Source organism: Lemur catta, chromosome 1 (genome assembly GCF_020740605.2).
Source record: "Lemur catta isolate mLemCat1 chromosome 1, mLemCat1.pri, whole genome shotgun sequence".
In the NCBI taxonomy this organism is placed as follows: domain Eukaryota; kingdom Metazoa; phylum Chordata; class Mammalia; order Primates; family Lemuridae; genus Lemur; species Lemur catta.
The window spans coordinates 8,259,283-8,282,211 of record NC_059128.1 but is presented as its reverse complement, the minus strand read 5'-3'; the positions used below and the strand labels follow the sequence as shown (position 1 = coordinate 8,282,211).

Sequence of the window (22,929 nt, the reverse complement as noted above, 5' to 3'; positions counted from 1 at the left end):
CAGAGTGCTAGGATTATAGGCGTGAGCCACCGTGCCTGGCCCTAACTCATTGTTCATTTGTGAAATTTGAGTTGGAATAGTTGCTAGGTTTATGTGTGGTCCTTCCAGAGCTGAAATATGACTCCAAGTCATGATTATTGCTTTCAGAGTTCATAATCTCTATTTCCAGTCCAGATTTCTCTCCTTAGCCCCCAAAGCATATTTTCATCTACCTTATAGACATTTCTAAAGGTCCCACAGGCACTTCAAAATCAAGACATATCTAACTACTCTCCTGATCACATCCACTCACCCAGCTACCCTCCTCTGCTTCCTATTTCATTTACTGGTAGCTCCATACACTGTCACCACTGCACTCCCATGACCTTTGAAATCATCTTTGTTTTCTTCCTCTTCATCACCTCTCACATCCAGGATTAACTGTGCCTCCTAAAATCTCTCTCAAATTGGTTCCTTCTTTACTTCTTTATTTCAAGCTTCATCATCTCTCACCTGAACTACTGCAAGAGCCCCCTCACCTATCTTCCAGCTTCAAAACCTCTCGTGGTTCAAATTCATTTCCTACACTTTCCGAGTGGTCTTTCTGGAACTATAAATGTAACTTCACTCCTGTTTAAAACTTTCTATGCCTACCCCATTCACAAAAAGATAAAATCTCTCAGGATTAGCTTCAGGTCTCAGTTCAAAGGTCAGTTCCTCTGAAAAGCCTTGTCTAACTGATATCACTACTCTATCTGAGGTTGACCTCCCCCATAATTCCATCACCTCGGTTTAATTTACTTATGGCACTTATCATAATCCATTCTTCTTCTTCTTTTTTTTTTTTTTTTAGACAGTGTCTCCTTCTGTGGTCAGGGTAAGAGTGCTGTGGCATCAGCCCCAGCTAATTTTTTCTATTTTTAGTAGAGACAGGGTCTCGCTCTTGCTCAGGCTTGTCTCGAATTCCTGACCTCAAGCGATCCTCCCACCTCGGCCTCCCAGAGTGCTAAGATTGTAGGTGTGAGCCACCACGCCCAGCCAAAAATCTGTTATCCTTTTGGTCTATTTGCTTATAGATTTATCTACCCTCCCACCTCCCCTTTTGTAAGACCTATGTGGATCAGAGATTTTATTTTTCATAATGAAAAGTCATTCCCCCAGCTTAGCACAGTAATGGGGTACAGCGGGCACACCATAACCATTTTTTTTTTTTTTGAGACAGAGTCTCACTTTGTTGCCCAGGCTAGAGTGAGTGCTGTGACGTCAGCCTAGCTCACAGCAACCTCAAACTCCTGGGCTCAAGTGATCCTCCTGCCTCAGCCTCCTGAGTAGCTGGGACTACAGGCATGTGCTACCATGCCCGGCTAATTTTTTCTATATATTTTTAGTTGTCCAGCTAATTTATTTCTATTTTTAGTAGAGACGGGGTCTTGCTCTTGCTCAGGCTGGTCTCGAACTCCTGAACTCAAGCGATCCTACTGCCTCAGCCTCCCAGAGTCCTAGGATTACAGGCGTGAGCCACCGCACCCGGCCCACACATATAATTGAAAATTTTCTAGTAGTCACATATGAATGTTAGAAAAAACAGGAGAAATTAATTTTATATAATTTCCTTAATGTAACACATCCAAAATATTATCTTAATTTGTAATTAATATAAAAAATTATCAGTGAGGTATTTCACATTGCTTTGTGCTAACAACTCCAAAATATGTGAGTATTTTGCATTTACAGCACATATTAAGGGGACTAGCCTCATTTCAGGTGCTCAATAGCCAAAAGCGGTAAAGGGCCACACTGCTGGATAGCACAGGCTTAGATCCTGTGCTTTTCCCACTCTAAGCCATTAGTCCTAGAATGCTAGTGCTGCCAGATATTTTGTGAAAAAAAGGAAAATCCTTGTCAAATTCCCTGAGGTTTTACAGCTGCATAATAACAGATTTAAGGTTGGCTTAGAACTCAGGCTTATAAAATAAGTATTTAAAGAGTTTTGAACTTTGGTTAACGTTGTTTTCCCATATTTATGACTCCTTCCTCCCCCACTCCCCTCCATTAACCTTCTGTGTGACACTGTAGAACTTAGAAGGAAGGAAGGAATATGAGAGTAGAGGTTCTGCCTTAGGGACTTTCTTAAACTTTTTCCGGGGGTGGCGGGGAGGAGAGGAGGTAGATTCCCAGGTCCCACCCGAGATAGATTAAGGGCTGGAAACACAGCCCCGAGTAAATTATGGCCCAAACAGCCTTTGCTAAAATCCCAGTGGTTATTGCCATCGATGTTTCTATTGAAGGGACAGCTTTATCAAGAAGTTCCAGTGCACCGTTTGTTAAAAAGTAGAATTAGCTCGTGTTCCAGAACTCGCTGTCATCACAGTCCTATCCTGAACATGTACTCATTCAACAAATATTTGAGCGCCTACATACAAGACATCAGGAATACACTGGTGGATGAAACAGACGAAAAGCTTCCTTTCGTTGGCACTCAGTCTGGTGGGGATAGAGGGAGTCCTAGCAACATTTCTGCACCAGGCTGTGTGCTAAACACCTGTCTTGCACTATCACATTCCAACAGACACCGCAACCCTAGTAGGCATTACTCCTACTTTGCAGGGCAAAGCATGAAGCGGTTGAGTAACTTGTTCCCACGTGACCCCGTTCTAAGCCCCGCGCTCCGGGGTGGCCCACAGTGGACGCGTGGGCGCCTCAGCCCCCTGGAAGCGCCTCCCCAGACGCGGTTCTATGCAGAGCAGCCGCCGCGACCTCAGGTGGCAGAAAGGCGGGACCTCACAATGCACCGGAAGCGGACCTCGTGAGCCTGGAGTCTCTCCGCGTTCTCCCTCGCGCCGTCCAGGCTGCGTCGCCCACGAAAGCGTCCCTGCCGGAGGGACAGTTCGCCGCCTAGAGACCCCCTGACCACTCCCACCCTTCAGCCGACACCCACCTCGAAGAGTGAGACGGTCTCGGTGGGAATTGCCCGGTTGCTGGCCGCCTCACGAACTACGCTTCCCGTGAGGCTTCGCGGCGGCGGGTGGCTGGTGCGCAGGCGCACGCATAGCGTGCGTGGTGGCGTCACCGGTTCTAGAACGTTGCTGTGGTAGCGCTCGGGCGCCATGTTAGGACGAAGGGGAAGGAGGAGAAGCGCTTAAAGCGGCGGGAGCGGGTGCGGGAGTGGGGTTGGACCCAGGGCTGAGGCAGGCCCCCCCCTCCCTCCCGCCTCAGTGGATCATGCCCAGGGCGGCAGCGGCGGCGGTTGCGGGGGGGAAGTGACTGGGCGGTGCCGGCGCAGGAGACGATGCCGTTGTAAGTGATTTGTATTCTGTTTTCTCTCGCACGCCTGCTGGGCCTTGGGGGCGTCCGGGAAGGGGGAGGGGGCGCGCGTGAGCCAGGCCTTCGCCCCGGGGGGGAAGGCAGGCTGGGCCGAGGCCCCTCCTGTTTCCTCGCCCGTTCGCCGCTGCACTTCCCCCTTCTGCTCGGTTCCCGCGTTCCCCCACCCTTCCAGCTGCCGTCGGGCCCGGGGCCTTCCCCTTCCGGAATCGCCGGAGGAACCCCTAACCCTACTTAATTTTACAGCTTCTCCGCCCCGTGGAAAAGAAAAAAAAAGCCAAAAAACAACAAAAAGCAAAACACTGCTGGGGGGCGAGGAAAGAAGGCCTGGCTACACGCGGCATCCGCACTCAGGGTTCGGTCTCGCCCTTGGCGCCTCTCGGGCCCATTTCGATGCTTCTGGTCTTGGTTTGCCTCCGCCTGGTTCCTCTCTTCCGCCCATTTCCAGGATGCCCATATTGTGCGCCTACTTTCTGTTTTCCTTGTTCGAATGTGCATAAGCACGAGGTAGAAGCCCAGTCTGGAGAGTCGAGCCCCACAATTTGAGCTCTTTATCCCCACGCCCGCCCCAGTCCTCCCCAGCCGTTTCAGCGTCAGGGGAGAGGGCGCATCCCGGGGTCCCCTCCTCCGGAACGTATTGTACGTATTGCTCTCCCCGTTTTGTTTTGACGAGGTGTCTGGGTTTCAGTTTGCTTCTTCCTTCTTTCCTTCATCTGTAGTGATACTTTTTCTGTAGCTTAAAGCTACATTTATGCCTTCTAACCCCACTAGGCCTATAGTTTTACTTTTTTTTTTCCTTAGAGGGTTTTTAAAAAGTTTTGTCTTTTTCTTTTCTCTCTACTTTCTGAGAATGAGATGTAATTTGATAGCTCATTGTTGGGATCAAAAAGTAGATTACACATTTTTTTGCTGTGTATATATACACAGCAGTGTAGAGGCCTAAATAGTGAGACTGCATTTCTTCCGTTTTTTAAAGATTGAAGTGTAAGAGTGCCCTGTTGAGAGGAGGGACCAAGTTTTCTTCATTTCGTAGCCCCTAAATGAAGCATGTAATTGACACTCAAACTTTTGCTTCAATTAAATCCAAAATAAAGGTCTTTATATAAGCCTTCCAGACACTTAATGTAGTACCTCACGGTTGTTATTTTATTTTTTAATTGAAGACAATTTCTTTTTTGCAAATATCATGGGTTAGTTTTACAATAACATCTATGTTATTGTGTGTTTATGTGTGTGGATGTGTCTCCTCACCGGTGAGACTCTTAACTTTGACACAGGCCATAATGACATCTTTCAAATGTTACGTATTTTAAAAAGGGTTTTCATGGCGCCTTCCTTCTCATGCCTCAGCCCCACTCACCCACCCCTGTCATTTTGTTAAGAGGCCTATTCACTTAATTCTTTCTGTGATGAGAACATTTGTTAGGCTTAATTAAATATACAGATCTACAATCTTAGAATTTACAAGGTTCCTGTTAATTGAGTCATCCTTTCATGGAACGGTAAGAAGATGCACAGGGAGAATCGAATCTAAAGATTTTAGTGGCATATCTCAGGATTTAAAATAAACTTAAATGTTTGCAGTGATGCCGTGTTGACCTTGTTAGCTCACATTTTGTTGCAGTTTTGAGAAGGGACTTGTCTTTCTGATAATCATGTTGGTATTAAAAATGATAGGAAACGTACACCTTAAAAGACTTAAGGCTGGATGAGGTGGCTCACACCTGTAATCCTCGCAGTCAGGGAGACCAAGGTGGGGATCGCTTGAGCTCAGGAGTTCTAGATGAGCCAGAGCAAGAGCAAGATCCGTCTCTACTAAAAATAGACAAAATTAGTCGAGCATGGTGGCAAGTGCCTGTAGTCCCAGCTACTTGTGAGGCTGAGGCAGGAGGATCGCTAGAGCCCAGGAATTTGAGGTTGCTGTGAGCTGGGCTGATGCCACAGCACCCTAGCCCAGGCAACAGAGTGAGACTCTGTCTCAAAAAAAAAAAAAAGAAAGAAAGAAAGAAAGAAAAGGCTTCAATGAAGAAATAACATAAGTAATGTGTCTTATTTCTAGGAATTAAAAGTACTTTTGTATACAATTTTTTGTAACATTCTTTGAGGAGGGAAGGTATAAATTTCCATTAAACACTGAAAGTACTTCAAATTCTTTGTAAGTTAGCTCAGATGTATAAAATGGAAGACATAGAACAGATTTGCACACAGATATGTGCTTTCCTGTGTGTTTTTTGAAATTTGGACCATATTGCTAGTTTTTCATTAGCTATCCTTTTTTTCACTCAAGTTTTGAGATATTCCTCATTTTTAACACTAAGTGTACTATAATTCCTTTAAAGTAAACAATAAACAAAATCCTACCTAAAGAAAAGTAGACCTACTTCCTCATTAATTTACTATCATGTTCTGGTGCCACAGTCGTTAATTTTGTTTCTTTAATGTGCCAAATTATGATTTCCTAGCTATATTATGTTTGACTTTCATTTTTAGTATGCCTGTCCTGTTAAATATGCATGAGTGAGTGAGGTTGTGGCATGGACCATAGGTGAGTTGTCAGGATCAATTAAATAAAAATTATTGAAGTTTAGGGTATAACAAAACATTTTGATCAAGTATCCATATTTTGTCTAAATTTCATATGTAACTACATATATAATTTTGAAAAGGCTGATATGATTTAAGAGTCATGGTGGTGAAGCTTCCAAAGATTTTGATTGTCTATACATAGTTTCTCACCTAGGTACCCTTGACAGGTCAGAAAATGCCTTGGAGGGGGTTGTCCTTTGTATTGTAGGCTGTTTAAAGCTACACTGTTATTGTACGCTGTTTAACAGCGTCCTGGGCCTCTGCCTACTTGCTATACTACATCCAGAAGCCCTACCCTCCATCTCCCCAGTAGTGACAACTAAAAATGGCTCCAAATACTGCCAGATGTGTTCTGGTTGAGAACCACTGCATTAATACAAAGTGTCATGCCCTTATGGAAACTATATTTATATTTCTGCTCTACTTTGTTGGTAAGATCATTATTTGCATCAACTCAGTTCTGACTATCACACTTGTAATAAAAAAAAAACCATAAAGGAGAGTAACCAGTATCAATCAGTGGTCTAGCATTTATGCCACATTTGTAGAATGTCGTTGAAGTACTGAAAGATATTTAGCAAGACTTATGGGAGACAGTAGCTTTCCTCCCAAATGTTTGTGGGGGTTGTCACAAGAAAGAGGAATTTGGAGTAGTTTCTTGTATTCATAACTGGTAGAACTGGGGCCTGCTGGTGGGTGTTATACCGTGTAGTAGTGCTTCTCAGAGTGTGATCTGTGGATGCTTGGAGAGGGAGCCACTGAGATCCTTTCCGAGAGTACATAAGGATTCAGACTATTTTCATAATACCTGAGATGTTTTGTCTGTCTTATTCTGTTGACTTTTACACTGATGATGGAAAAGCAATGGTGGGTAATGTGCTTGTGCTTTAGGAACAATCAAGGCAGAGAGCCCATAATGTACATCGTCATTATGTTTCTTCACTACTGCGGAAGCACACAGTTAAAAAAGGATCCTTGATGAAGCAGTAAGAGAATATTAATTTTATTAAGTCTTGACCCTTGAGTTTGTCGTTTTAGTATGCTGTGGAAAGTATATGTAATATGAAAGTACAAAGTAGAATAGTGGTTTTGAGGAAGATGACTTGTATGATTTGATTTGTGAGCTAAACTAGTGTTTTCTTTCACGCAGCTCCAATTTTATCTGAAAGCGCAAGTGATGAATTGTGGATATTCATACTTGAGTATTTACTTGAGAATAAAGTGAGCCTCTCACTTCAAGGAAAACAACTGACAGTATTTGTGGCCAGTGAAAAATTTGAGCTTTGAAGCAAAAATTAGAATTTTGGAGTTTGTTTCTTCATTTTGAACTTGACAACTCCCTAATACTTAAAGATATTTCTGATATTAATGAATATAGTTGTTGATATTGTATGATGTGTGCTAATATTTGGAAGATACGTAACTCAGTGAACTCTTTATTTCCCAAATGATGAATCATGATGTAATAAAAACGTGGGTAAAAGGCACATTCGAAGTGCGAGGTAAACCAGATTTTAATGCAACAGAGTACAAAGGGTTTGTTGATAAGGTTTTAGCTTTCATATTGTGACTAATATATAAGAAACTACCACTTACAGAGTTCTGGTGTAATATCAGAGAAGACTGTCCACAGTCATTTGAAAAGACTGTTAAATACTCTTCCATTTATAATATCAATTTGATGCCAAGTTTTCTTCATATGCTTCAACCAAGATGATTTATCAAAACAGATTGAATGCAGAAGCAGCTATGAGAATGCAGCCATCTTTGATTTAGGGAGAATCAAAGAGATTTGCAAAAATGGAGAATGCTATTCTCACTAAATTTTTTGTTTTGGAAAACAGTTGTTTTTTTTTTTAAGTTATTTATGTTAACATGTAATGGGTTTCTAGTTATTTAAATGAATAAATATTTTAAAAAGGTTTTCGATTATAATGTCCAATGCAGTAAATATTGGTAGCCGTAATCCATATACATACAAGATCATTGGGGTGCTCAATACATTTTAAGAGTTGCAAAGGAGTCCTGAGACTAAAAAGTTTGAAAACTTGAGAACTGCATTTTGAGAACTGCTTCTTGAGAACAGCTGCTCCAAGAGTGGTGGTGTAAGTTGTCCTTTTGCAACATCTGTGGTGGTTTTTGAACACAGTCTGGAGGGATGGACTCCCCCCGCCCCTTTTAAGAATTTTTTTTTTTGTTAATGAAAACCAGTGTAGTAGATAACCCTTAGGAAAGATAACTGCTAACTCTGGGAGATTTTTTTTTTTTTTAATTTAGTAGAGACGAGGTCTCGCTCTTGCTCAGGCTGGTCTCGAAGTCCTGAGCTCAAACAATCCGCCCGCCTCTGCCTCCCAGAGTGCTAGGATTATAGGTGTGAGCCACCACACCCACCCATGTGGGAGATTTTGATTGTCAGATTTTAAGATTTGGAGATGATGTAGTGAATTGGTGCTCAATAAATGTTGGTTATAGTTTTGGAATGTAATGTTTTACCTCACACTTGTTTTGGGAACATCAAACTTGGTGGGAACATCATAGGTGTATAGCATACTGCACACGTAGGCTATATGGTATGGCTTATTGCTCCTAGGCTATAAACCTGTACAGCGTGTTATTGTAGTGAATACTGTAGGCAGTTGTAACGTAATAGTAAGTATTTGTGTATCTAAACAGAAAAGGTACAGTAAAAATATGGTATTATAACCTTGTGGGATGACTATTGTATATGTAGTCTGTAATTGACCAAAACATTGTTATGTGGTGCATGTCTGTATTTTTAGTGCCTTTATTTGTGTGCAGATACTTATTTAAAGCCATGCACAGATTTGCCACTTATGTCTAGAAGGTAGTTTGTTGTTTTTTAAAAAAAATCTTTGGATTGTAGGCCTGCTGAATTGTTTATTAGCTTTCTTATCTGTGGAAATTTAAGGATTTGAGAAAGAAAAACTGTAGGGATTTTGTTAGCTATCTTCTCTTCTTTTTCAGAATTGTCTTCCAAAATTATATTCCCTATATGTTTCATCCAGAAACCGGCTTCTTGTATTTTATGACAGTTTTTATAGTTTGTGGATTAAGAGTAGTGTTACTGTCATTTTGATCATTAGAAATTTAATTGTATTATTTGTTTTAAATACATTTAAATTTTATTTCCTGGAGTTAATTTATATAGTATATGACTTAGTATATTTTTGACTATTCTTTTCTGATACATTTTATACTTTTTTTCAGGTTCTGCACTTTATATTTGTTTCATTTTCAAGTTGTACATGGCGAGTTGATGTAGGAGTCCTGCAATTTGGCTGGTTTTTTACTTCTTCCAGCCAAGTGGGAGAGAGAAGGCAAGGGGGCAGTTGAAAGTACTCTTAGGAAGGGGAGAAATAACCTGCCACTGTAGTAACTGAATAGCAAGTACCCTTTTCCTGCAAAATCAACCTTGAACTTTTAAAGTTTGACTTTGGGCTTTATCATACTTTATTTCCCTTAAGCATAAACTATTACATCATCTGTGTTTGAGGCTCTGCTGCTGGTTACTAAATATTGGCTGGATGGTGCACTTGGAATATGTATTAAAGAATATAGCTAAGTTCGGAATATATTTAGTACCACTTACACAGAACATGTTGTGATGGGCCAATTAACCACCCTGAGAATAGTATCTTAGGGAGCTGTATGCTTGCCTGTAAGCTACTATCATTATATACTAAACCACTTGTGAAAGAGAAGATTGTATTATTTTGCTAAGAATTATTAAATAATATTTAATGCACATTGAGATACTTCAGAGAGATCTCTTATTCCTTTTCCTTCCATGTTCTTTTTCCTGTTTCTGGGGAGCACATTATGTTTAAGGTTAAGACCTTTAAACAGCAAATTATACTGTGGTGAATTGTTACATTAAATAAATTATATTAATTGTAGTTTGCAGTTTATTCTGATTGCTTCCAAAGAAGAATGTCTAGCAAATTAAGCTTTCAGTTTTAAAAATAAAGCATTTTCTGTTCAGTAGTAGCTGTAAATTTTGAGGTAGTTGACCCTGTTAATGGCATAGACAGTGCCTTGTTCCAAATGCTTAATATTAGAAGGCAGGGATTCCTCAGTAGAGTCTGAGCTTTGTATTAATTAGGTTACAAAATACTTAAATATTAACTATTTGGGAAACACCATTGGTGATAACGATGTTGTCCTTTCCTTTTGTGTGTTAGTCACCTGGCTAGACTGACTTCTCCCTTCCAGTCGTTTAGTTTGTATACCTTAACCTTCTCCTAGCATAGTCATGATTTTATCTTTGTTTCTTTAATATTTTTTTCAAGCTTTTACTTTGCACTTATTTGTTGTTTAAGGATCTAAAATCCTAGACTAAATTTGAGACTGTCATTGAGAACAGAGACTGTCTTAAGCCTCTGTGTGTATGTGTCTGTCTCTTCCTTCCTCCTTTCTTCCTTTATTCCTTCCCTTCCTTCCCTTTCTTCCCGTCTCACACTGTCACCCCGGCTAGAAGGAAGTGGCATCATCATAGGTCACTGCAACCTCAAACTCCTGGGCTCAGAGGAGCCTCCTTCCGAAGACTCCCAAGTAGCTGGGACTATAGTCGTACACCATGCCTGGCCTCTTTTTTTTCTATTTTTAGTAGAGACAGGTCTTGCTCTTGCTCCAGCTGGTCTTGAACTCCTTGACCTCAAGTGATCCTCCTGCTTCAGCCTCCCAGAGTGCTAGGATTAGGGGCATGAGCCACCAGGCCTGGCCTCTTACCTCAATCTTTTTATTTGGCATAGTATTAAGTTAAAAGCATGTATTATAACTAACCACTTCTGTATAGATGGATATTTAGGTGGTTTCCAGTTTGTTTTACTTCATTGCATACAGTGCTTAGTGAACAACCTTGAATATCATTCTGTGTTATTTCTATGAGAAAGGTCAAACTCCAGAATCTCTGGTGTCAGGAAAGGTAATATACAAAGGATTAGAGTGGGTACCAAGCATGCCCGCTTTCCAGGGGATAGCCCTAGGGTAGACACTGCTCATTTCAAGCTTATTGTTAATTGTATAGGAATTTGGGCCCTATTTTGGCCTGTATTTCAATTCTTGCACTCATACCCAAAGAGTGGCTGGAAATACGGGTGTTTATGTAATATTTCATATTTTAAAAATGTGTTGTGGATTAAAGAGAATACATTTTCGAACTGTAGGGCTTTCAGTTTGAATCTTCTGTCCTAGTGTTTCTCTAAGATAGATTTCTAGAAGTAAAGTTGCCAGACATAAACTTTTTAAATTGGTGTATGTATTTTTTCTTTTATTTTCTTTTTAAAAGATCGGGTCTAGCTATGTTGCCCAGGCAGGAATCAAACTCCTGGGCTCAAGTGATCCCCACAGTCACCCTCAAGAATAGTTGAAAGCATAGGCACGAGCCACTGCTCACAGCTGTTTCTTTTCTTTTCTTTTCTTTTTTTTTTTTTTTGAGACAGTCTCACTTTGTTGCCCGGGCTAGAGTGAGTGCCATGGCATCAGCCTAGCTCACAGCAACCTCAAACTCCTGGGCTTAAGCTATCCTACTGCCTCAGCCTCCCGAGTAGCTGGGACTACAGGCATGTGCCACCATGCCCGGCTAATTTTTTGTATATATACTTTTAGTTGTCCAGATAATTTATTTCTATTTTTAGTAGAGTCTGGGTCTCGCTCAGTCTGGTCTCGAACTCCTGACCTCGAGCAATCCACCCACCTCGGCCTTCCAGAGGGCTGGGATTACAGGCGTGAGCCACCGCGCCTGGCCTGTTTCATTTTTACCAGATATTATATCAACTTTGTTTTTTTTCCCTCCGATATGATTGTTTTAATTTACTTGCCTGATTTGCAGTGAAACTTTTATTTTTTTTAAAATCATTGATTTAAGAATTCTTTATGTACTAAGAATATTACTGTTTTGACCTAAGTTGCACGTATTTTCCCATTTTATGATTTTCTTTAGTTTTCCTTATGATTTATTATATAAAAGTTAGAATACTTTAATTAAGCACATTTGTTATTGTGTATGGTTTCTGTGTTTTGTGCCTTGCATGGTTGTGAAAATAATGTTACTCATTTTCTTTTAGTACCTCTGTAATTCTTTTTTTTTTTGTCTGAGACAGTCTCACTGTGTTGCCCAGGCTAGAGTGCCGTGGCGTCAGCCTAGCTCACAGCAACCTCAAACTTCTGGGCTCAAGTGATCCTTCTGCCTCAGCCTCCTGAGTAGTTGGGACTACAGGCATGTGCCACCATGCCCGGCTAATTTTTTGTATATATTTTAATTGTTTGGTTAATTTCTTTCTATTTTTAGTAGAGACAGGGTCTCGCTCTTGCTCAGGCTGGTCTCGAACTCCTGAGCTCAAACGATCCGCCCGCCTGGGCCTCCCAGAGTGCTAGGATTACCGGCATGAGCCACCACGCCCGGCCCATATATGTACTCTTATGCATAGGTACTTATTTATCTCTTACTCTGATCCAGAAAGGTTTAAGACTTTAGGAATGCTTTAGTCATCTATTAAAAACTAGCAAGCTGTTTGCAGTAGAGGTAGGTGAAAGGGAAGAATAAGGATAGGGATACAAAACAGAGCAGGAAATTAGGGTACTAAACTACTACTTAAGGAAATACAGTAATTTTTTTTATTTTTGTAGAGAACTTCTAAGAATTCAGGCCTTATCCTAAAGGTAAATACAAATTATGTTCATGAGGTGACAATAAAGCAGTTGCTCAGGGAGAGCATAAGTGTTCTTTGTTTTTTTTTTTTTTTTTTTTTTTTGAGACAGAGTCTCACTTTGTTGCCTGGGCTAGAGTTGAGTGCCGTGGGGTCAGCCTAGCTCACAGCAACCTCAAACTCCTGCCTCAGCCTCCCGAGTAGCTGGGACTACAGGCATGCGCCACCATGCCCGGCTAATTTTTTCTATGTATATATATTTTTAGCTGTCCATATAGTTTCTTTCTATTTTTAGTAGAGACGGGGTCTCGCTCTTGCTCAGGCTGGTCTCGAACTCCTGAGCTCAAACAATCCGCCCGCCTCGGCCTCCCAAGTGCTAGGATTACAGGCTTGAGCCACCGCGCCCGGCCTCATAAGTGTTCTTGATAATGAAGACCAAAAGGAAATTTTAATGAATCATATATTTTGTAGCTCTATGTGTAGTTCTCCATTGTTTTACATAAATTGTAGAAGTTTATTTTTCAAAGTAAAATAATGTCTGAAGAAAATTAAATACTGATAAAAATGTTTCTAGAAAATTATAGACATGGGCAGATGTCTGATATGTTCAAGAATGGGAGGAAGAGCTTTGCATTCTTGGGAATGATAGCTGTCTGGTGTGTGGTTCCAGGAGAGAGTCGGTCTGTGTGTATGTAAACCAGAATCCTTATTCTTCTGAGGCTTATGTTCCAAATTGCCTGATATTGGACTGTATATTTTTGTTTTGTTAGAAACAGAACAGCAACAAAAATATTCCTTATCACTGTAGTTAATTTCTAATGTTAAAGTTAAATGGGAAAACTTTGTCCATTTGAAAACTTGACTTCCATTTAAAATATAACAATAGTTTTAATGTTTCCACTTTGGACATGTAAAGCATCTAGCAACCTGGAATTCCTAGTCTAGCCACTTAGGCTAACACTCAGCCATTTTTATTGGAGGCACAAATGTCTTGTAAATTTCAAAATATGTATTTGTTTCTTATTTGGGTGTGTTTTATCTTTATATGTGTTCTTGAATTACCTATATGTTCTGTATGAATATATCTATGCATATATATAACATATGTTTTATATATTCTTTCTCGAATTAGGTGGAATAAATGTGGTTTTATCTTAATAAAAGTAATACTGAAGCTTGATGATGTGCCTGCATTTTAAGTAAAGTAAAAATTTCCAACTTGCATATAACTTATTTCCCCATCAAAATTTTTATGTGGAAACCAATGTAGTCATCAGTATTTTGCCAAATTAGGATGAAAAAAACATGCACATTTAGAAATCAGAGCCTGTATCCTAATATTCTGGTGAGATAGTTGTAGTAGACAGGAGCTTTCCAAGCATTGTTTTTTGTGTGACAATGAAGATTAGAGTAAGAAAAAAACAGGAAAGATAAGAGCAATCTTAACTCTGCAGAGAGTGGGTACTCATTTTTTTAATGATCCAGACTGAACTGGCAATGAATTTAACTCCTTCATAATGGAAAAAATTGCAGAGAAACATATTATTTGCACAGAGTAAAACATTTTGTTTATTACTTGCAGCTGCAAAAACATAATTTCAGCTTACACTTCACTTGAAAGCTCTCCTTGCTTGAACCAAGTCTAGCCTAGACAGAATGAACTTTACACTTCACTTGTTTTCATTTATGGCTTTATTCATGTTAAATCATTTATAAAAGCATTCATAATCTCTGGATAATCATGAAAGATTATAGTTTACTTGGAAAAACTGATATAAAGCAATGGATAACCTAGGAGAATACATTTATGTTAGGCTATGTGGTGAGTGTCTTTTTCACATTTAAATACTTTAGTAATTAATAAGGTGTCATACACTTGAAAATTTGTTAAAAGAGTAGACCTCATGTTAAGTGCTCTTACCACAAAAAAAGCAAAAGGACACAAGGAAACTTTTGGAGGCAATGAATGTGGTTATTACCTTAATTGAGGTGATGGAAACACAAGTGTATGATGCATACTTCCAAACTTGTCAAATTGTACATGTTGATTATATACTTTATTTCAGTATGCCAGTGATAATAAAGCTGGGGGAAAAAACTTCTGCAAAAAATAATTAAGTAAATTATCTGCAGTCTATTAGTGTACAGTGCGAAGGAGGGCTCTCATGTGGTTAGACAGTTTGAGGGCCACTTTTTTTTTTTTTTTTTTTTGAGACAAAATGTCACTCTGTTGCCCTAGCTAGAGTGCCGTGGAGTCAGCCTACCTCACAGCAACCTCAAACTCCAGGGCTCAAGCAATCCTACTGTCTCAGCCTCCCGAGTAGCTGGGACTACGGGCATGCGCCACCATGCCTGGGTAATTTTTTCTATATATTTTTAGTTGTCCAGCTAATTTCTTTCTATTTTTTTTTAGTAGAGACAGGGTCTCACTCTTGCTCATGCTGGGCTCGAACTTTTGAGCTCAAAGGATCCTCCTGCCTCGGCCTCCCAGAGTGCTAGGATTACAGGCGTGAGCCATTGCGCCTGGCCAAGGGCCACCTTTTTTAATGTCAGTTTTGCAGAACTCTGATGTTAACTGTTGATTAATGAAAATATGTAGTAATCAAGATGTTATGAATTCGGTTACAATTATAGTTATGCAGTTTAGATTAAAGGAGCAGGAGAAAGTGATCTGACGTGAATTTATTTCTGCAAGAGATAAATCTGATTCATATTTGTTCAGTAAATGTTAACATAAAATATGAATTATAATTGAGACAGTACATAACTAGATCCGGAAACATTGACTAGATGGTATACAGCCAATGGCTAGTTAGTAACAAGCAGTATGGGCTTCCCGACAGGTTAAAAAACTGTCTAGTAGTTATAGTGTAGACCAGAACCCAGTGGATATGTATGGTAAGTGCGTTGCAAGGCTTACAATGCCTAGGATTCTTAGACTTGTCATGTTATTAAGTGGATTGTCACACTTTAAAGTAGAAAAGTGTATTTAGAACTTCAGGGAGAAAAATAGCTCTGTGTGTATGTAAAATAACCCTCCCCCCCCCTTTTTGAGACAGTCTCTAACTCTTGTTGCCCTGGCTAAAGTGCAGTGGCGTCATCATTGCTCACTGCAACCTCAAACTCTTGGGCTCAAGTGATCCTCCTGCCTCAGCCTCCTGGGTAGCTGGGACTGTAGGCATGTACCACCACTAGTTTGCTATTTTATGTATAGACGGTCTCACTCTTGCTCAGGCTAGTCTCAAATTCCTGAGTTCGAGTAATCCTCCTGCCTCCCAGAGTGGTAGGTTTACATATAGGCCACAGAGCCTGGTCCATAAACACTTTCTTAAGGAATGGAATCTGGAGGAAATTCTGATCTAGATGTTAAGGTCTTTCCTTATCTCTTAGCTGGTTTTGTATATTATTCAACTGTTTCTAAATAATAATTGTGTTATTTATTTTTAGAGTCCTTGTCCATTGACATAAAGTTAATTATTTAAAACAGGATTTTTTTTATAAAAATAATTGAGCCAAATTAATTTTCTAAGCATTTAAAGCATGCTATGCCTTTTTACCAGTTATATTAAAATCCTATTGGTTGTACAGATCTGGAACTTCTTTTAAAATGGAAAAGCCTGTTAGACTAGTATTTTTGTCGAAGTGTAAGTCTTTTACCAAAAATCAGTAACAAGCTTAGGGTGAACATAGTTCTTTCCTCTCAAATTGTATTTGTTATATTTATGCTATTTGCCTCGTTATCTGTGAGCTTTATTCATTATGAAACAGATTCCAAATTCCATTTGGGAAGTCTTGTGTATTGGTAAAAAGGCATTTTTGTAATATGTTTATCAGTGTTTTAGAAATACTAATATAACAGGTTTTGGCTGCTTTTCAAGAGGTAAAATTTCTAAGAAGTTTGCTGTATTCTGGATTGTATTTTCTCTAGCAATATATTTGATGGGTATACTTATTTATGGTTAGTTTACTTAGGCATTGAAGTTAAAATCCTTGGGGCAGGATTGTTTTATTTTTAATCACTTTTTTTTTTTTTTTTTAAGATATAGTCTGTCTCTTATTGTCTGGGGCTTACAATGCAGTGGTGTCATTATAGCTCACTGCAACCTCAGACTCCTGGGCTCAAGCAATCCTTCTGCCTCAGCCTCCCAGAGTGCTAGATCATAAGCGGGAGCCACCAGGCCTGGCCCTCTTGGTCACTTTTTGTTCTAAAAATGTTTTAGGTATGGAGGGAACCAACTATGTTTAGAAATGTATTTTACTAAAGTAGTTTTTCTAATCATGCTGATTTGTTTCAAATTGCAGAATTTTTGGCAGTAATTTTTATCTAATTCCATTTATAGTCCAGTTACAACACAGGGATCACAACAAACACAGCCGCCACAGAAGCACTATGGCATTACTTCTCCTATCAGCTTAGCAGCCCCCAAGGAGACTGACTGCATACTTACACAGAAACTAATTGAGACTCTGAAGCCCTTTGGGGTTTTTGAAGAGGAAGAGGAACTGCAGCGCAGGTAAATATGATATATATGTTTTTAATTTTTATTTATTTATTTATTTATTGATTGATTGACAGAGTCTCACTCTGTTGCCTGGGCTAGAGTGCTGTGGTGTCAGCCTAGCTCATAGCAACCTCAAACTCTTGGGCTCAATTGATCCTCCTGCCTCAGCCTTTCAAGTAGCTGGGACTACAGGGGCGCAACAGCGTGCCTTGCTAATTTTTTTCTGTTTTTAGTAGAGACTGGGTCTCGCTTTTGCTCAGGCTGGTCTTAACTCTTGAGCTCAAGCAATATCTTCCTGCCTTGGCCTCCCAGAGTGCTAGGTTTACAGATGTGAGCCACCTTGCCTGGCTCCCTTTTATTCCTTCTTTTTTTCCCCTGCCCCCTGTTTCTTAATTTTTTAAGTTTTTATTAATGTAGTTAAAGTACTGAATTGTCAGGACAAAGGGGAATGCCTTACCCAGTGTAACAGTGCCTATGTATAGCTAACTGTGTACTTCATTTCTAATCACTTAAAAATTAAAATTTAGGAAGCCAACTATTTAAAATATTGTTTTTTCACTTAATCAGTAATGACCTGGAATAACAACTTGATACTTGATTGATAATTGCTTTATCAACAGGATTTTAATTTTGGGAAAATTAAATAACCTGGTAAAAGAGTGGATACGAGAAATCAGTGAAAGCAAGGTAAGGTGTCTTTTTTATATATGAAATAATTTGCTGTATGTTGCAAACCAAACACAAGTATCTTACATAACCTATTCTTATTTGAGTGGATTTAGAGTCTTGAATGTGGAGTCCTGTTTAGACTGGTGGTAACAGATTTTATTTTTTTATTTTTTGAGACAGTCTCACTCTGTTGCCCAGGGTAGAGTGCCGTGGCGTCAGCCTAGCTCACAACAATCTCAAACTCCTGGGCTCAAGCAATCCTCCTGCCTCAGCCTCCTGAGTAGCTGGGACTACAGGCGTGCGCCACCATGCCCGACTAAGTTTTTCTATATATATTTTTAGTTGTCCATAGAATTTCTTTCTATTTTTTTTTTTTTAGTAGAGACGGGGTCTTGCTCTTGCTCAGGCTGGTCTCGAACTCCTGATCGCAAACGATCCTCCTGCCTCGGCCTCCCAGAGTGCTAGGATTACAGGTGTGAGCCACTGCGCCTGGCCTGTAACAGATTTTATATTTTGTTTCTAGTTACTTTTAAAGCAAGAACTCATCTGAATTTAGTGATTTTTTTTTTTTAAGTGTAGTACTCTTTGGTTGCAAAATTTCAAAGCTGCAACTTAGTAATTATAAACTACTTATACTCTTCACAGAAATAATAGATGTTTCTTTGAAAAAGTGCTTTAAAAGTGTTTTAATATCTTTGAGCATGTTGTTACGTTTTAAATAATCCTACAACAATGAGCTTTATCTAGGTTTTCAGGTATTAGACTCTCAAACTAAATATCTGTTTATTTAGTTCTTTATGACATTGTTCTCTGAATTTCTAATAACTTTTTTATGAATACACATACACAACTCATGAATCCATGGCTAGTAAAAGAAATGTATTCTTAAGAGTTGTATATGGAATTCATTTCACCCATTTTTAAAAAGTACCGTAAGTGGTAATTTTTTTGGGGTAGTGCAAAGTACATGTTTCATCTATAATACAACTGAAAAATTGATGGAAAGATGTGGGGAGCTAGCTAGTCTTCCAGCAAAGAATTGGGTCCCTCAGGCAGGGGTGGTCGCAAAGGATGAAAAAATAGTAGGAAATAGAAAATAGAAATAAAACAATATGCAGAGGCAAAAATGTAGTTTATAAAGAATAGGTTTATGAATATAGGAAAGGGGGGGTGCTCAGAGGACCTCAGAATATCCCCCTGAATTTTGGAGGTGAAGACTGAAGTTTTACATCGGTATTTATAGGTACCGATCGGTTGCTAGGGGTAACAGATTTACATAATAACAGGTAGTTCCTTTTAGGTTCAAAGTCAACCAAAAGGCTTCTATAGGTCCCTTAATTAACTCTATCTATGTGAACAAAGGGTTACAAATTCTTTTTAGGACAAACTTCTAAGTTTTAAGATAAAACTATCACTTTGGCCAAACAGAGACATAGTGGCTCTAGTTATTGTGTGTTGAGACAGATTCTTCAGAAGTGAAGCGAGAGCTGTCCCTTAGGCTAATGGCTTTAGTTGTAGGTATCTGTCTTGGGCGGCATGTCTTTTTGATGGGCTTCCCATCCCGTGGCTCCGTGCAAACCTGCTTTGTCATTCAAAGCAGGCGAGAACCACAGGCTTGAGACCTTGGAATGCAGCTGCTACTGACCATTGAGACACCCTCCTGAGGAGAGGCAGCTTTTGATATGTGAACTAAGAAGTTCACATATTCCTTCAGGACAAAGCCTTGCAAAACTCCTGAAATCATTTCTGTCTCTAATATGTTAATAATAATCTAGCTGCTGACAGAAAGAGAACCAAGTGTAGAAGAAAATCTCATAGGGCAGGAAGAGAGGGTGTCAACCTAGAGGAAAAGTTACAGTCTTCTGGTATTAGTCAGACTTATAATATTTTATTAAAACAATATGTGTATATATTGTCAAACAGCTGATTAAACTTTAGCAACTAGAGTGTTCTAAATTTTGGACTTTATGCACTATATGTTTCTTATTGATAGACTTTCTGATAGAAAATGAAATTTTGGAAAGGAAATTTCTTTGAGCTGAGCAAAAGATGTCTAAGCTTAAGTATTTTTTAATCATTTATTGAACTTGGTAGTAACCTTGGCTTGGGTGAGAAATGTTAACAAAAATGTTTTAAGGCCTTTTCTTAGGTGTTTAGTTTTAACTTTAAAATCCTATGCAAGTACACAAGGCCAGAGCTTAAATTTTTTAATGTGAAACCAGATTACTGTCTCATAGACAGTTTCATTTCAGATTTGAGTGCTTGGTATATTCCTTGAACTGATGATTCGTTTTTTTTTTTTTTTGAAACAGAGTCTTACTCTGTTGCCCGGGCTAGAGTGCCGTGGCATCAGCCTAGCTGACAGCAACCTCAAAATCCTGGGCTCAAGCTATCCTCCTGCTTCAGCCTCCGGAGTAGCTGGGACTACAGGGGCGCACCACAACGCCCAGCTAATTTTTTCTATTTTGGTAGAGAAAGGGTCTCTCTCTTGCTCAGGCTGGTCTTGAACTCCTGACCTCAAGCGATCTTCCCACCTGGGCCTCCCATAGTGCTAGGATTGCAAGTGTGAGCCACTGCGCCTGGCCAGTAATTCTTCATATAGTTCTTTGCTGGTTTTCCTGATAAGAAAAATTGCTTAGATTAATGACATTAGTGCTCAGTCCTATTCAAATTTATATGTGTCCTTTTCTTTTTTTGCTGAGACAGAGTCTCAGTGGTGCTGTTGTAGCTCATTGCAACCTCTGTCTCTTGGGCTTAAGTGATCCTTCTGCCTCATCCTCCCAAGTAGCTGGGACTACAGGCAACTGCCACAACACCAAGCTGATATTTTTTCTATTTTTGGTAGAGATGGGGTCTCACTCTTCTGAGGCTGGTTTGGAACTTCTGAGCTCAAGCAATCCTCCCACCTCTGCCTTCCAGAGTGCTAGGATTACAGGCATGAGCCACTGCGCCTGGCCTGTCTTTGGGGTTTTTATAGTATGAAGTAATACTTCATTTATGTTATTTTTTTGAGGGAGAGAAAGTGTGGCCTCTTACATGTTTTGGTACTGAAAAGAGACTTAAGTATTGGTATCCTGAGGAATTAGAAGGTAAAAGAAAATATTGACCATTCATTAAAATTGTTTTTTGTTTCAGCAGGCATCATTCTTATGACCAGGGCCATTAAGTACCTACTTTAGTAATTTATAGTAGTTCCAGGTCCTGGAAGACAAATTTTGAATACTTTGCTTTCTCCCTCTCACTGATGGTTTTACTCTTTCTGAGTAACAAACCATTTGTAAGTTTAGTTCTTTTTGAAATTACCCAACCAAAGCCTTTTGGAAATCTTAAAAACTAAAGTATTATTGGGCAGTAATGGCTTTCAAGTCACTTTTGATATGATAAAATTATACTCTAATGTGCTGTGGGATATTTGGCATAATCATTAAACATCTTTTTCTTTAAGCAGTTAGAACATGTTAATTCTAACATTTGTGACTTATTTTATGCAACATCTTTGTCATGAGTAAAGTCCCTGATTAAAACATTACTCCTATGGGATTACAGATCTTTTCTACCTGAAATAGCAGTTTTTTATAGCAGTCTCCTGAAATATGGCAAAATTCTAAAATAGTATGTATGTCTTCACTAAAGAACACTTCCTTAAAGTTTCAAAATTGCTTGAATTGCAAATTAGATATGAAGGGCTAGTGTATTTTTAGAACTTAGAGAGTTTGAATGCCCTCTATATAAATTTGCACTGTAATCTTACTTGGGTTTTTTTTTTTTTTAAGAAGTACAGTATTAAATAGTTCTTCTGTGCTCCATTGGCAAAATAACCGTTATTTGTTTGCTTCAACAGAATCTTCCACAATCTGTAATTGAAAATGTTGGAGGAAAAATTTTTACCTTTGGATCTTACAGATTAGGAGTACATACAAAAGGTAAGTATTGTTTTATTTATCTTGGAAAGGGATAGTTTTTTATTAAACATTATAACAACCTACCCATCCATTTACTTGTGTATCATATAGTTTAGCTTGATGTGGAAGAGAGAGTACTTCAAGGAGTCTGAATTTGTTAGGAGAGAGGTAATATGATGCCACCTTCTATACCTACACTGTCCAAAAGCAGTATTCAAATTAAGTAAAATTAAAAATTAAATTCCTTAGTAGAAGTAGTCACGTTTTACGTATTTAATAGCCACATATGAGTAGTAGTTACTGCATTGGAAAGTACAGGTAAAGAAATAGAACATTTTTCCCATTGGAAAGTACATTGGACAGTGCCACTATCTGTATATCATTTCCTACCAGAAGAATATCACTCTGGAAATCAGAACAAAAATGAATTAAAGCTTCTAAGAAAACTTTGTGGATTTTCCCCCATTCCTTTATGGACAAATTGTGAAATACAATCAAGCAAAAAACAAACCAAAAAAAGTGTATCCACAGCCCTTGATAATCACTGATTATGTTCTTATTTACACTTGTTGTTATTTTCTCTATGCAAATAAATACACAATAAAAAATATACAAGGAACATTTATTGAGCACTTTCCCTTTACCAGGCACTGAACTCTTGATCTTCATCATCTTATTTATTCCTCACGGTACTTTCATTCTCATGTAACAAATAGGAGTCAGAGACTTAAAGAGGCAATAAAGCTTGAATAGTTTCTCCCAGGCATCTAATGGCAGAACTAGTAGAACTCAGGCAGTCTGAGGCTGTACTCTTTACCCATTAACCACTATTTTAAAAATATCTGCTATTATAGTGTTCTCTGTGTTCTGGTGTCTGTCCTTCTCCCCAGCTTCCATTATTCTGTCCCATTAGTGGTACGTTTGCTTTTGATATGTCCTGTGCACTGTATACTCTTCTCCCCATTCATTAATATTCTAAATAAATAGCCTTCAGAGTAGTGCTTTAGCACCTTGTCTTTTGATTATGTTGACCTGATTCCACATTTATCTCTCCCATTTATGATCCCAAATAATTGATTTTAATTCTCCTTTTTGTATTCTTCCTATGAAGTATTCATTTCTGTCTTCTTATCAAGTGCTAAATTAATGATAGTTGTCTTACCATGATCTGCCTCTTTGGATTCTGTAGGTCCCATTTAAGGGTCAGTTAGGCACCCTATAAGTAAAAGTCATCTAGTGTATATAGGAAAACTGTATTTTTTTGTTTAACTAATGAATATGGCAATGACTAATAACATCTGG

At 39.0% G+C, this 22,929-nt stretch overlaps 1 protein-coding gene across 7 annotated transcripts in view; it reads left to right on the top strand.

Annotated features, from left to right (window-relative positions):
- Window positions 1–3,050: 3,050 nt before the first annotated feature.
- The window catches only part of PAPOLA (poly(A) polymerase alpha), a 59,825-nt gene continuing 39,946 nt past the window's right edge, over window positions 3,051–22,929 (top strand). For 4 of the 7 annotated variants that reach the window (XM_045561138.1, XM_045561148.1, XM_045561128.1 and 1 more), the window contains exons 1-4: window positions 3,053–3,276; window positions 16,895–17,068; window positions 17,677–17,743; window positions 21,567–21,648. In XM_045561138.1, the coding sequence (XP_045417094.1) occupies window positions 3,269–3,276; window positions 16,895–17,068; window positions 17,677–17,743; window positions 21,567–21,648 (331 nt within the window). In that variant the 5' untranslated portion in view covers window positions 3,053–3,268. Of the gene's footprint in view, window positions 3,277–16,894; window positions 17,069–17,676; window positions 17,744–21,564; window positions 21,649–22,929 lie in introns of those variants that run through there. The other 3 variants (XM_045561118.1, XM_045561156.1, XM_045561164.1) reach the window with 3 other exon arrangements.